The 13,382-nt window shown below is 58.6% G+C and overlaps 1 protein-coding gene across 1 annotated transcript; it reads left to right on the top strand.

The window, feature by feature from the left end:
- Positions 1-2,729: 2,729 nt before the first annotated feature.
- Positions 2,730-10,055, top strand: DUSP7 (dual specificity phosphatase 7). Its single transcript, XM_030306918.1, has 3 exons — positions 2,730-3,314; positions 4,789-5,223; positions 7,964-10,055. Exons 1-3 carry the CDS (start codon positions 2,798-2,800, stop codon positions 8,269-8,271), a joined length of 1,260 nt encoding a protein of 419 aa, XP_030162778.1. The 5' UTR covers positions 2,730-2,797; the 3' UTR covers positions 8,272-10,055.
- The last annotated feature ends 3,327 nt before the right edge of the window (positions 10,056-13,382 follow it).

Below are 13,382 nucleotides of genomic sequence, written 5' to 3'. Positions count from 1 at the left end.
GGCCCTGGACAGAGGTAGTTCTGGTCTCTTGCTGTCTGAACAAGGGCAAGTTCCTGCTATGCTCTGTAAGTCAGAGGATTCTGTGTTCCCCCTTGCACACGCCTGCACACATATACACATACATCCAGGGCATCCCTGCTATGATCCACTTTATTAGCTGTTCAAGACTGGAGGCAGGGCTTCCACTCTGGAACCAAGGCTTTGGGCTACTCTTCCAAGCTGAGTGATGGGAGCCCACAACCTTGCTGGCAGCTCATACTGCCATACTAATTCTCTTCCACTCCTTTGCTTCTAATGTCACCCTCTTCTCGGTGCCCCCCTCATCCTATAGTCATCTGAACGCTGCCTCTTCTTACATCCCTGCTGGAGGACGCCCCCACCTCCTGGAGAGTTTCTCTATTTCCACACATCCTCACAGGTCTCTCCTCTAGCGTGTGCATGCCTCCTGGAAGAGTCCTGAGGGGGAGACAAGGGAGCCATCACAAGCTAATGGGAGGGGTGGCAGGGCCTCCTTTCCTCTGTCCAGGGAGGTTCTTTCTCCTCCATGGGGGGGGGGGGGGACAGGGACTGTGGGGACACATTGGAGGTCCCCATTTCAGTTGTGCCCCCACTAGTGAGAGCAGTGACCAATTTTCTCCTTGGGCACTGCTGTACCTGAAGCTCCAGTAAGCCCTCAACAAGCCCGCTGAGGAATGATTCACCAGCCAGCAGGTCCCCTCCAGTGTGGGTCTGCTCAAGCTTCTTTTTCACTTGCTGCCTCCATCCCTGACAACCAACACCTGGACAGCCAGCCAAGGGCCCTACTGCAGAGAAGTACCCTCACAGCTGGACAGATCTGTGATGGGCTTGCTGGGCTCTTGCCAAACCAGCACTCTCCTATAATCTGGAAAACTGAGGCCCAGGGGTGAGAACTATCGTCAGTCACAACATATCAGCAAGTGACAGGGCAGAGTCTGGATCTGGGCTTCTCAGACCCTGGAAGCTTTTCCACAGGTCCTAGGACTCCAAGGAAGTAGGTTCTCCCTGCAACCCATCTCCTCCCCCCGCCCCGACAACCCTGGGCAGAAGCCAGAGACACGATTCTCCTTTCACCTCTCTGGTCACGGAATCCCGGGTGGTAAGACCATCTCTGGCTGCAATGCTCTGGAGTTTCTGAGTGTGACTGTGGGAGAGACCCCTGCTCCTTTGAGACACAGCCCTGTGGCTCTGGAAACCCTTCAACCTCCACATGGAAGACTGGGGGAAGTGGGGGCTGCTCCAGCGCCGCCCCTCTTCATGCCTTCCTGTCAGAGGAAAGCTCAAATCCTCCGGGTTCCAGAAGCCCTCCCTTCGGCAAATCTCAAGCACCTCCGGCCCCGCCTCTGACCCCGACTCCCTCCAGCTAGGGGTAGGTAGAAGCTAGTGGCTGTTTGCTGACCAGACTCAGGCAGAGTGGGAGGGTTACACCGCAAGGAAGTTAGGACACTCCGCCTGCAGAAAACGGATCGGGCGGACAGCTGGGCCTAGCCGCTAATTCCCTCCCCGGGCAGATGACACTGGCTCGGTAGGAAAAGAGCGGCAGTCCCTGCGCACGCGCGCGGCTCGAGTGGAGCCGCTTTGTTCCAGCGCTACCTGCGGCTCCATTCACCTCCTCCGCCCCGCCCTCCTGCGAGCCGATACACGGCGCTCGCGGAGACTCCGCCCACTTCTCCGCACTGGGTGGAACTGGTGACGAGCCTCCGCCTCACTCCCCAACCACCTCCTTCGGTCTCGATTGGCCATCTGAGCGACGCACTCCCGCCTACCTCGAAAGTTGATTGGTACATTGGGAAGGAGGTTGGAGAGGGAGACCTGATGATAAAGGAGAGCTCCCCCTCCTACCCGCCCCTGTGAAAAAGTCACGTGGCGCTTCACTCGGCGCCTGTCACCTCCCCGCTTGTAAAGCTTTCTTAAAGGGCTCGCTCTTTCTTCCCAGGGCCGGTCCTTTCCAGGATTTCACCACTCTTGCCCGTGGAGTGTGGCACGGCCCTGGGTCCTCCTACTCCACCCGTCCCCTGGTTGCTGATTCCCCATCAGGCCTGCTGGGATGGGACCCCCTTTCAGGTCTCAGAGCCTGTGGCCATCATAGTGACTAGTCAGTTGCCTGAAACGGTGACCTCCTAAGCACAGTGCCTGGCGCGTAGTAGGCGTTCAATTTCCAGTTGTTGAATGAACTCGCTGAGAAAATGAATGAATGGGGTTGATAGAAGGAGGGGAGGTTGGCTCAGCGTGACGGCCCCCACCCCCCGCCCCATCTCTGGGGAGACTCTGCTTCAGTGAAAGTGGGGGAGGGGATGCTAGGCGCAGGAAGACCCTAGGGCATCCCTTCAAGGTAGGACTCGGAAGACCTAGGTGCGCGGGCTTAGAGGGAAAGGTCTTGGCCGGGCACTCCAGGCAAATCACAGCCGGTTCCGGGCTGAGGCAGGGAGAGGGCCCGGGCAGGCGCAGGTCTCAGGACTCACGGGGCCGCCAGCGCGCCCCCGTACTCCGTGAGGAGGGGCGGCGGAGGCGCGGCGCCTTTAAGCCCCGGCGCCGGCCCTGCAGCCCCGCCCCCCGGAGGACGCCTCGGCGCGCGGCCGCCAGAGCCGCGGTTTAATTGGGGCTGTCAGGCCGCGGCGCGCGCGGAGGGCCGGGCGGGACGGAGGCCGGGAGGCCGGGGCGGCGGGCGCGCAGCTCGGCGGGAGGCGGGCGCCCGGAGACGCGGCTGGGGCCCGCGCGGCCGGGGCGCCGTCCCAGGGCAGGGCTGCCCGGCCCCTGCCCCGGGCCGCCCGCGCTCCCCATGAAAAACCAGCTCCGCGGCCCCCCAGCGCGGGCGCACATGTCGGCCTCGGGGGCGTCGGCTGCTGGGGACACCGGGGCGGGGTCGGATCCCGGTGCGGGGTCCGGGTCCGGCGCTAGCACCGGCGCGGGAGCTGCGACGGGTGCGGGAGCCATGCCCTGCAAGAGCGCCGAGTGGCTGCAGGAGGAGCTGGAGGCGCGCGGCGGCGCGTCCCTGCTGCTGCTCGACTGCCGGCCGCATGAGCTCTTCGAGTCGTCGCACATCGAGACGGCCATCAACCTGGCCATCCCGGGCCTCATGCTGCGCCGCCTGCGCAAGGGCAACCTGCCCATCCGCTCCATCATCCCCAACCACGCCGACAAGGAGCGCTTCGCCACGCGCTGCAAGGCGGCCACCGTGCTGCTCTACGACGAGGCCACGGCCGAGTGGCAGCCAGAGCCCGGCGCTCCTGCCTCGGTGCTTGGCCTGCTCCTGCAAAAGCTTCGCGACGACGGCTGCCAGGCCTACTACCTCCAAGGTGAGGGCAGCACTGAGACCCCTGTCCAGGACTGGGGCTCTACCGCGGCTCCCTGACGCCCCCGCCGGAGGCTACTTTCTCTCCTTGCGCTCCGCCTGCCCGGCCGGCGCCACGTCGCCCCCGGCCCGCATCCGCCGCTACCGGGAGCTCGGCCTCCGCAGTGAGCGTTTAGGCTAGCATGGGGTCGCCTCTGTGCCCCCTTCTCCGCACGATTCGAGGGGGCCGAACAAACTTTTCCTGGCCTGAGATTTCCTTTTTTTTTTTTTTCCTCCCCCTGTCGTTGGGGCCATGGCAGCGCCCAGATGAGCCCCTCAGAGGAGGGAGATGTCTCCTCCTGGGACCCGAAAAGCGACCGGGCACCCAGATCCAGCTCCTCCGGTCTAGAATGCGTGTCCCTGGAAGACCTGGGTCAGGCTAGGGGAGTCTTTGGCAGCATTATCCATGCCCTCGAGGTATAGGGACCGTTTGGGTTGGGGTACCCTGGGCATCTCAGCATTGGTCTCACTACTTGGAGACACAGCCTCTTGGGGCACTTGGGGCAGGCCTATAAGCAGTGTCCCTTTCCCTGGCTTTCCAGGACCCCTAAATCCCCAGCCTCCTGCCCTAGAGCTTGTGGAAGGGGGAGGCAGCTGGGGGGCGAGTGGCTGCAGCCGGTGTTTCCAATTAACATTCCAAAATGGCCTCTTGCTGGCAGCAGGCGGGCAGGCGGGGAGGGGAGGCCTGCAGCACCCTCGGGCGCAGGGCCCATGCCTAGTTGCAAGACGCTCCCCATTTCTTCTCTCTGTAAAGCCCCAGCAGCTCTCTCCCTCCGTGTTTCCAAGGCTGGGGGTCTTGTGTTTTAAGGGAGAGAGGGGGAGTTTGGGACCCTTTGTATGAACTTGCCTCTGTGGGGGGAAAGGGGCAACCAACACTTTTAACACTGCCCTTCCTAACTGTTGTGGTGAGGAGCAGGTACTGGACTCCCAGTCCGGAGGCCCAGGCCCTCTGTGCCTCTAACTGACCTAGACACAGCACCAGCCCCTGCAGTCTCATCTATAAGAAGGGCTTGCAAACCCACAGGTGCTAGCCCGAGATTGGGTTGTCGGCTCTCCTTTACCACTTAGCAGTTATTGAGCACCCATGGGTGCCAGGTATGCATGGGAGCTGTGGAAGATGAATGAGCTGGGGCCTGGCCTTAAGTGCCCTAAAGCTGGTGGTATGGCCGGGGCTGTGAAGCCTTATGGGTAAGGGAATGGAGCTCAGGCATGTTACTTCACCTCCTGGGGCCTCAGTTTCCCATTCTGTCCAGTGGGTCGTAGGATAGATCTAGAGAACACAGGAGAAGGTACATGTGTAACAAACTTTGCCTGGCCCACGTTGGCTGTTGGGTTATGGTGCTTGACATGGGCAGCTCTGGCCATCGTTGGTGTTGTGCAGCCCATTGGTCTAGTGGCATGGGCAGTCTCTCACCCAGGGCCTCTCACCCTGGCCACAGGTGGTTTCAACAAGTTCCAGACAGAGTATTCAGAGCATTGTGAGACCAACGTGGACAGCTCGTCCTCACCAAGTGGCTCACCACCCACCTCAGTGCTGGGCCTGGGGGGCCTGCGGATCAGCTCTGACTGCTCAGACGGAGAGTCAGACCGAGAGTTGCCCAGCAGTGCCACTGAGTCGGACGGCAGCCCTGTGCCATCCAGCCAACCAGCCTTCCCCGTCCAGATCCTGCCCTACCTCTACCTCGGCTGCGCCAAGGACTCCACTAACCTGGACGTGCTCGGCAAGTACGGCATCAAGTATATCCTCAACGTCACGCCTAACCTGCCCAATGCCTTTGAGCACGGTGGCGAGTTCACCTACAAGCAGATCCCCATCTCTGACCACTGGAGCCAGAACCTCTCCCAGTTCTTCCCTGAGGCCATCAGCTTCATTGGTAGGTGTCGCTGGGCTCTGGGCAGGGTGGATGGGCAGGTGCGTTGAGGTGTGTACAGGACTTGGGTGTCACCCGCGCCTGACTGGGTACCTCTGGGCCTGTCGAGGCCTGTGTGTGCCCTGCATGTGCCAACATATGCCCATGGGTGAATCCATGCCTGCTGTGAGTCACCGAGGCCCTCAGTCCCCTGAGTCCTGGGCTCCCTGCAACTGTTGGCACCCCATGGACTTTACTGTCCAGCTTGTGTTTTTCTGGTTCTGCTGTTTGGGGCTCATCTAGCTGAAACATCACAGCTCTCAGACCTCCCACGAGTCTTGCTTGCTCTGCATCACGCCTCAGCACACATGTCTCTCCAGGAGGGGGCTGTCACGGTCCCTCTTTGGGCTTTGGGCTTTATTTTGTACCTGAGGGGGCTGAAGGGTGGCCCTGAAGCCAGAGGCCTACCCCAAATAGGCAGCTTTTGGAATCTGGTGACCCAGAGTGACTTGGTGGGGCACCAGATGCTTCCGGCAACCTATGGGGCTTGCTTGGAGTGTAGGGGCCCTCCCCTAGAGCATTCTGCAATTCTGCTGTTTGGCTTAGAGCCCTCAGCCCCCTACATCTCCAGCTGACTCAAGCTCCACAAGTTGCCTTATCTTTGACCTCCCCATCCTGCTTCCTCCATGGCCAGCTGGAGGCTGTTAGACTACAGGCCATCTTCCCGGCCCTGGCTCTTCCCAGGGTGTGGGGAAGAGATATAAGATCAGGGTGTACATAAACCCTTGGTTCTCTGAGCCTGGTGACCCCGTGTTTCTCCCCAGCCTCCAATGGTAGAGGGGAGGTGGCCTGGACAGTCCTCTCCTGCCGGCAGCCCTGTCCAGTGGAGGGCGTTTTGCTGTCAGCTGGGCTGGGCTAGCTTTAATAACAGGAAGTGGGAGGCTTCCCCGCCTCATCCGCTTACTGGGAACCAAAACTAGGTGCCTGGCTGGGAGGAAGGAAGGAAGCTGAGGCCTGGGGGAGGGGCTGTGACCTGGCGATGGGAGAGCTTCCCAGCTCTGCCCAGGAGAACGCTGCCGGCGGCGGAGAGGTGTGTGTATGCTGCCTGAGCATTCACTCTCCCTCACTGAGAAAGGGGAGGGGAAAAGGGGACCCCGGACAGACTCCAGGGGCTGAGCCTGGGTCATGGGTGTCTTTGTCCTTCTTGAAGGCCCCTCTGCATCTGGGGGTGTAGGGGTGGAGGGACACAAGTGAAGGAATAGAGGCCCAAGCATCCCCTAGGACTCAGTGGGACAGGATCAAGCCCCAGCCCCCACACTGTTCAGCCACACCCTGAGAGTTCTAAAAATAAAGCCAGCGGAAGCAGTTTCACTTTGGATCACCCAGGAGTGGGTTTGGGGGCCAGGCGTTCCCCATATCCTGGTGTGTCACCACTGGAAGCTCATCTCCACCACCCCTTTAGCGCAAAGTCTCAAGGTCAGACCACAGGACTCTGCACAAAGCCACAATATCTATCTCTTGCCCTGCTAGTCTTGCCCCTAGTCAGTCCCCGAATCTGGATTATGTACCTATTACATACTTAGCCTTGGGTAAGTATGGGGTGAGGAGGGGAAGCTCTGCTGGGCCAGAGAGGGTGAGCATCAGAAGCAGAACAGCTTGTGAACCTGCGTGTCATCTTGTGCGAGTGCACTGATTAAGCGCTGCCTTTGTGCCTGGCTCCCAGTGGTCTCAGAATCAGAGGTGGGGACCTTGAGGGCCCCAGAGAGCTGCCTCTTGTTAATCTACATCCTTGGCACAGAGAGAGTCAGCTACCCTAGGCCCAGGGGTGGAGGGATGACAGGACTGAGTTGTTCAGTGGCTTGACCAATATTTATTGAGCTGCTACTGTAGGTCAAGCGGAGGAGTCTGAGAGCGGCACCAGGGGAAGCTGGGTGGATTGGCGGAAGCTGGGTGGATTGGCGGAAGCTGGCTGGCTGTGGTGGGAGATGTTACTGATGCGTGGGCCTGCCGGGGGAAGTCGAGTAAGTGAGGTGGGTGGGCTGCGCTTAAGCAAACCTCGCTTGTGAAGCCTCATGTGCAGCCTTCCTCCCGGGCCCCGGGAGGCTAAGCTGCTGGGGCTGGGGCAGAGCTGAGTGTAGGGCCAGGCCCCGATTCCCTTTTGAGGGCTTCCCTCGGGCCTGTTTCCCAGGAGACTCTCAAGGAGTACCCATGGGAGCTGCACCAGGAGAGCAAGCTCAGCCCCCACCACCAGGTCACGGGCTGACGGCATGTGCTGTGCATTAGGAGGAGCCTCTGTGTGGCCTTGGGCTTGTCACTTTGTCTTTGCGTCTGCGTCCTCCTTTATAAAATGAACTTGCTAACCGTGGTGCAGATGGCCTGAGAGGACACGGGTGACACCCTCAGCACAGTCTGTGCACTCAGCTGTAGCAGCAGCGGGACTAGCCGTGACCACAGCCGTCACTGGTGCTGGTGTTTGTGGAGCCCTCTCTTGGCTCGGGTCCTTACAAGAGCATTGAGAACAAGGGGGCCCATTTTATAGGTGAGGAAACCGAGGCACAGGGATGTCCAGTGACTTAAAGCTAACGCCACAGTCAGTCATGCTCTTGACCTCCATGCCAAGTTGCTGTCCTGCTCATGTTGGACTTCACCAGGTCCCTCAAGAGTCAGGCAGCACCAGCTAGTGGCCGTGCCACCCTCTGTGCCTCTGCTCCACCTCTGACTCCCTGGAGGAGGAGCCTCCCTGACCCATGCTTGTGTGTTTCAGACGAGGCCCGCTCCAAGAAGTGTGGTGTCCTGGTGCACTGCCTAGCAGGGATCAGCCGCTCGGTGACCGTCACCGTGGCTTACCTGATGCAGAAGATGAACCTGTCACTCAATGACGCCTACGACTTTGTCAAGAGGAAAAAGTCCAACATCTCGCCCAACTTCAACTTTATGGGGCAGCTGCTGGACTTCGAGCGGACGCTGGGGCTAAGCAGCCCATGTGACAACCACACCCCCAGCGAGCAGCTCTACTTCTCCACGCCGACCAACCACAACCTGTTCCCACTCAACACCCTTGAGTCCACGTGAGGCTGGGGCACAGGTGGGTGGGGCCGGCCCCTCCCGACCCCCCTTGGGCCAGGTGAGCTGCCCACTCCTGCTGTGTCCGGCCGGAACCCAGACATCATCGGACATGGCCTGTGCCCAGAGGCCCAGGCTGGTGGGTGGCTGAGCTTCCCTCGCTGCCCTGGGGAGGGCGGAAACCACAGCAAGGCCTCTCTCTGCAGGACTTTGTGGAGAGGCCCTGAGCTCTGAGACACATGGCCCTGGGAGTCCAGCAGGGCCTCATCCTTGTCCCAGGACACTCCATCAGCCAATGGCCCAGCCGGTTTGGCTATTTTTTAAAGACACATCCACGGACCTGAGTTTACTTTTTACTTTTGGCAGGTAAATCCAAGCTCCCTGGAGCACGGCGAGTGTTCAAGCTCTTCTTGATTTTTCTTTTTTAATGAAAAGTGTTATTTTCAGGCTACATACAACAGTGGATTGTATAAACCAGTATTTCATCCCTTCCTTGATCCTGAGAGAGAGAGAGAGAGAGAGAGAGAAATGTTCTCAGTTTTGTTTTTTCTTCCTATTTCAAAGAGCAATTATTGGTTTTTGTTTTTGTTTTTAATGGAAAAGACAAACCCCGTGTTGATCTTGACCAAATGCGTTTTGCACATGTGTGAAGCCTCCGTTTCTGCAGCAGGTCCTTCTTGAAGGGGTGGCTTGCTGCTCTCTTAGTGTCAGACCCCCCCACCCCCAGTCATGCACACCCCTCAGCCCAGCCCCCTTGGCACTGCACTTGCCCGTGATGACCTCTGCAAGGCGAAATACGTGGGCTGCCCTGGGTGGCCTCTGCATTCTCTGCCCTCCAGCGGCCCCTGCAGACCCCCTGAGGCAGGAGATGGGAGGCCCTGCCGCTGCCCTGCTGGAGGTGGGGTCGTGGGGGACTGCCAAGCAGTAGCATTAGCCCTCTGGGCTCAGCCCGTAGGAGGGTCTGGGCCCCGGGCCCTTCCTATACGTACCCACTACTTCTGTCTCTCTCTCCCTGTTTGTTTGTGACTGAGAGTGGAGGCCCAGTGGCTGGCGGGGGGAGCTTCGGTGGTGGAGGCCCAGCCCTACCTCCTAGTTTCTGTCCCTCACTCTGGCTGTTGCTTTGGTCCAGCTCTACTCCCAGCCCCCTTGTCCCGTGGAAGCTTGCCCTGCACTCATCTTGCCCATGCCTTCTACTACCAGGAAACTCGCACCCGTTTCAATCCCAGGGCAGGGGCGGAAGGGGCGAGGATGGACAAGTGAACGGGGTGTGGGGCTCTGTCCACACCCCTCCTAGGATCCACAGAACAAAGCCACGGATTCCGTTATCCTCTCCAGTTTTGTTCCTTCTCCAGCCTCAATCCCTCCAGGTGTCAGGACTGCAGGGGCCCGGGGAGAGGTGAGTAGTCAGGCTGGGGTCCCTGAGCAAGCCGGCACTTGGCATGTGAGTGAGGCCATGGAAACTCTGCCCCACTGCATCTTACCTCACGGGGCGGTTTTCAGGGATTCTTTAAGGCAGCGGATTAAAATCTTGCCACAGTCGAGAAATTGACGAAAAGCTTCCATGCTGTACATGGTTCTTTCTCTTTTTTACTTTTAAAAAGAAAAACCCAGAAAGATGCATCAGATTTGTGTAAATGAGAGTATGCCAAGAGGGTGGCCAGTTTTGCTTTATGATCTTATGAAGGAAAATTTGTGACCCTACATATATATACACACACACATACATATATATATCCCGAACCAGCAACGGGACTTTGTTTATATTGCAAATAAATATTATTTTTTCTTTAAAACAAGTTGTGTTGTCCAATAAGGGCCTGGGCCCAGGCTGGGGGGTGGCAAGGAGAGTGGCTGTGACCTGCATCCCAGCACCTGCTCTGTGTGAAGTCCCCTAAGGCCCTCACTGGGAGAAGTGGCCAGGCCTTGGGGGAGGAGCGGAGGTGTGGCATTTGCCCAGCCTTCAGGCACTGCAGGCAGGGACCTCAGGGCTTTCTCTGGGATTTTGCTGATTGGTTGACAGAAGATGGAAGCTTGGACAGGTTTTGTAGACCAAGGTCACGCAGCTGAACCTCTGCCCACCCTGAATTGCTCAGGGCTGTCCACTCGGGCATCACCCAGATTCGAGATACCCAGATTTGACTGGGCCCTAGGTCCCTGACCCTTCTCTTGCTGCTCTCGTGCATGGAATGGAGGCTATGCTAGTATTACCTTCTCATCCTCCTGATCCCCACCCCACAGTCCCTGGGAAGCCAGTGGGATGTAAAACCTGCCTGGTGATGGGTCAGCACTGCTTCGCTCCTCAGGAGCTGGGTAGCCTCAGTTTCCATCTATAAAAATCAAGCCAATCACACTCAGATACGCAGTGCTTTTCTGGTGTTTGGGACACAATGAACATGTTACGTTCCATTTCCTGGTCTGGGCCTGAACCTAAAGGGAGGAATCGGCCATGCCTGGATTCTTCAAGGGAGCATCCACCCGCCAGGTAGGCCCCTCCACTGGGGGCTCAAAAACAGGACCTGAAAAACAAAACAACAAAAAAAACAGTTTTGTTCCTTCTGGTTGGGAGTACAGAGCAAGAAAGAGGGAAGGGGCCTGGAGAAGGATGGTGGCCGTGGCCTGGGGGTGTGAGGCCCTCAGTGGGCAACATAGATCCATGTTACAGATGGGGAATGGGGGCTCCTTTATGTTTCCTTTGCCTCTGGCAGAATTGAGTGAGCCCTGTCGGGCACTAGGTGCTAACTCCATTTCCTCATCTCTGCCTGTCATCTGGCTTTATCCCTTCCACTATGACCAACACTGGGCTGGCCCCAGGTACTCTTTCTAAAGACTTCCAGTTGGGCTGTCCAGGAGGCTCTGCTTTTTTCATCTCTGCCCATGAGTTAGGTTCAACCAGAATGCAGTCACGCCTTCAGGCATATGATGAGTGGTAGAAGGTAGGTTCTTCAAGCAAAAGGACCTAGGTTCTAGTGCCAGATGTATGGCTACCAGCTCCTTACCCCTGTCACTCAGGTTTCCCATCTTTCGAATGGGGGAACACTTGTGCAGCCAGCAGGCCTGTGGAGGGGGGAAGGGGAGTCTCGCAGCCTTGGCAAAGGGGTGGGTGCTGCTTTTGCACTTGGGCTCCCTCGGGGCCCTGGTCCGTCTGTGCCAGGGGCAGGCAAGGGGGTGGGGGCTGAGCAGGCAGAGACTGGGCCTTTGTTCCCTCTTGCTGCCCTTGGCTGGGGCTGGGGAAGCCCGCGGGTGCCGGGCTGGGGGCTGGGCCCTCGACAGGCCGAGTAAGTGCCTGGCAGTGCCAGTGTGCCCAAGCACAGGATGGGGGGTGGGAGCAGCGTTGCCTCCTGAGCCAGCTCCTCAAATGGAGGACCAAGGGGCTTTCCGTCCTGTGCAACCTCAGGCCAGGTGTCCTCTCTGACCCTCCGTGTCCTCAGCTGAGGAAATTGACACCTCAGCACCATGCCTGGCTGTGGCTCCCTTCTGCTTCCCTCTGGTGAGGACAGAGGGCCAGGTCATGACCGGGTGGCTGGGACTCTGGGTCCTCACTCTGTGACTTCGGGCTAGACCATGCTTACTCTGGATGGCTATCTCCACCCGGGCTCCCAGGTTCCCACCTCATGGTCCTTCTGATCTGTCTCATGGTCCACTCTGAGCTCCTCTTATTCTACCCTATTTCTGCTGTGCTATACCCCCATGGGCCCTGTCTGTCCCAGGCCATTTGTCTCTGTGCCCTCAGTCCCATCTCTCCTCCTGACCCCTCTTTGCCTCCCTTTGGATTCCTGTTTCTGTCTCCATCTCAGCCCAGGCCCAGGAACTCCCCCAACCACTTCTTGGCCACTTCCTAGCCTTCTCATGGGAGGAAGATCTGAGCCACTCACTGACACATTCATCCAGCAGCCATTTCCTGTGCGGGCTGGGCTATCCCAGGAGTGGGAACATGCCCGAGGGAAGTTTGGTGATGTCAGGCTGGGTGGCAGGATAATGGGGCCCTCAGTTTGTCCTCTGAAAAATGAATCAGGTGCAACAGCAGGAGTGACTAAGGCCGGACATGAGAAAGAACTTGCAGCACTATGAAGCAGTTCCCCTGCAGGACGTCAGACAAGAGATGAACATTTCCCTAAGGTGGTCCTCCTCTGAGCCTGGGGGAGGGGCAGGCAGCCCTCAGGAGGAGGACTGCCCACAAAGGGCCTATCCCCAGGGTACAAACCTAGTCACCCCTCAAGAACAGGGCAGTATGGAGGCAAGCAGTGAACCCATGCAGGAACATACCTCCTCCCCTCCTGCTGCCGCTGCCGCCTGGCACACTCAGGCCTGCCCCTTGACGCCCAGTCTGCATGGGGGCTGCCCTCCATGTCCATCTGTCTGGATGCGGCTGGGAACACCAGCATCTACACCAAAACCCTTAACCAAAGCCGGAAAGCCTGATGTGGGAGCCAGGTGTCCCTGGAGGGAGCATGCTAACTAGCATGCTGAACTCTGAGCACCCCAGGAACCTGGGTCGCATGGGTGGGAGGTCTGAGTCCTGATCTCTGACATATTTCCCCTGCTCATTTGGGACCCCACCTGAGCACAGCCCTCTCACTTCCTCCCAAAGATCTCCTCAGATTGGTCCCATCCGTCTCTCCTGATACCCAGCAGACCTGAGACCCTTGGGAGGATTCAGAATCATCCCACTGCCCCCAACACCATGCAGATAGGAAAAGCAAGGCTTAGATGGGGTCATAGAGTGAGTCATGGTAGAAGCCAGGCTTCCTCATATTGCTGTCCTGAGTCTTTTCCCCCAGGTCCTGCCTTCCCAGTGAGGCTGGGAGCCTTCTCTCTCCGGCCCTGTGAAGGACCAAACACATATGCATGCACACATGCGCGCGCGCGCGCACACACACACACACACACACACACGGCCCCCTCATTTCTCAGACAGGACAAGCCCAAGCAGGTCCCAAGTGATGCAGGAGCCGCCTGCCTCTGACTCTAGCCTCCTCTCATTAGGGAGCGGCAGGGGTGAGGTCATCCATTCCCAGGCATGGCCATTAAAGACCATCATTAGCAACCCTCCAGAGGTAAAATGAGGCCTCAGCCCCATTGTCTCTGGCTGGGTCACATTAACGCCCACAGGCGACGACGTG

This window comes from Lynx canadensis, chromosome A2 (genome assembly GCF_007474595.2).
Source record: "Lynx canadensis isolate LIC74 chromosome A2, mLynCan4.pri.v2, whole genome shotgun sequence".
Lineage (NCBI taxonomy): Eukaryota > Metazoa > Chordata > Mammalia > Carnivora > Felidae > Lynx > Lynx canadensis.
Note: the sequence above shows the minus strand (reverse complement) of the source record. Positions and strands in the feature narration are given on the sequence as shown.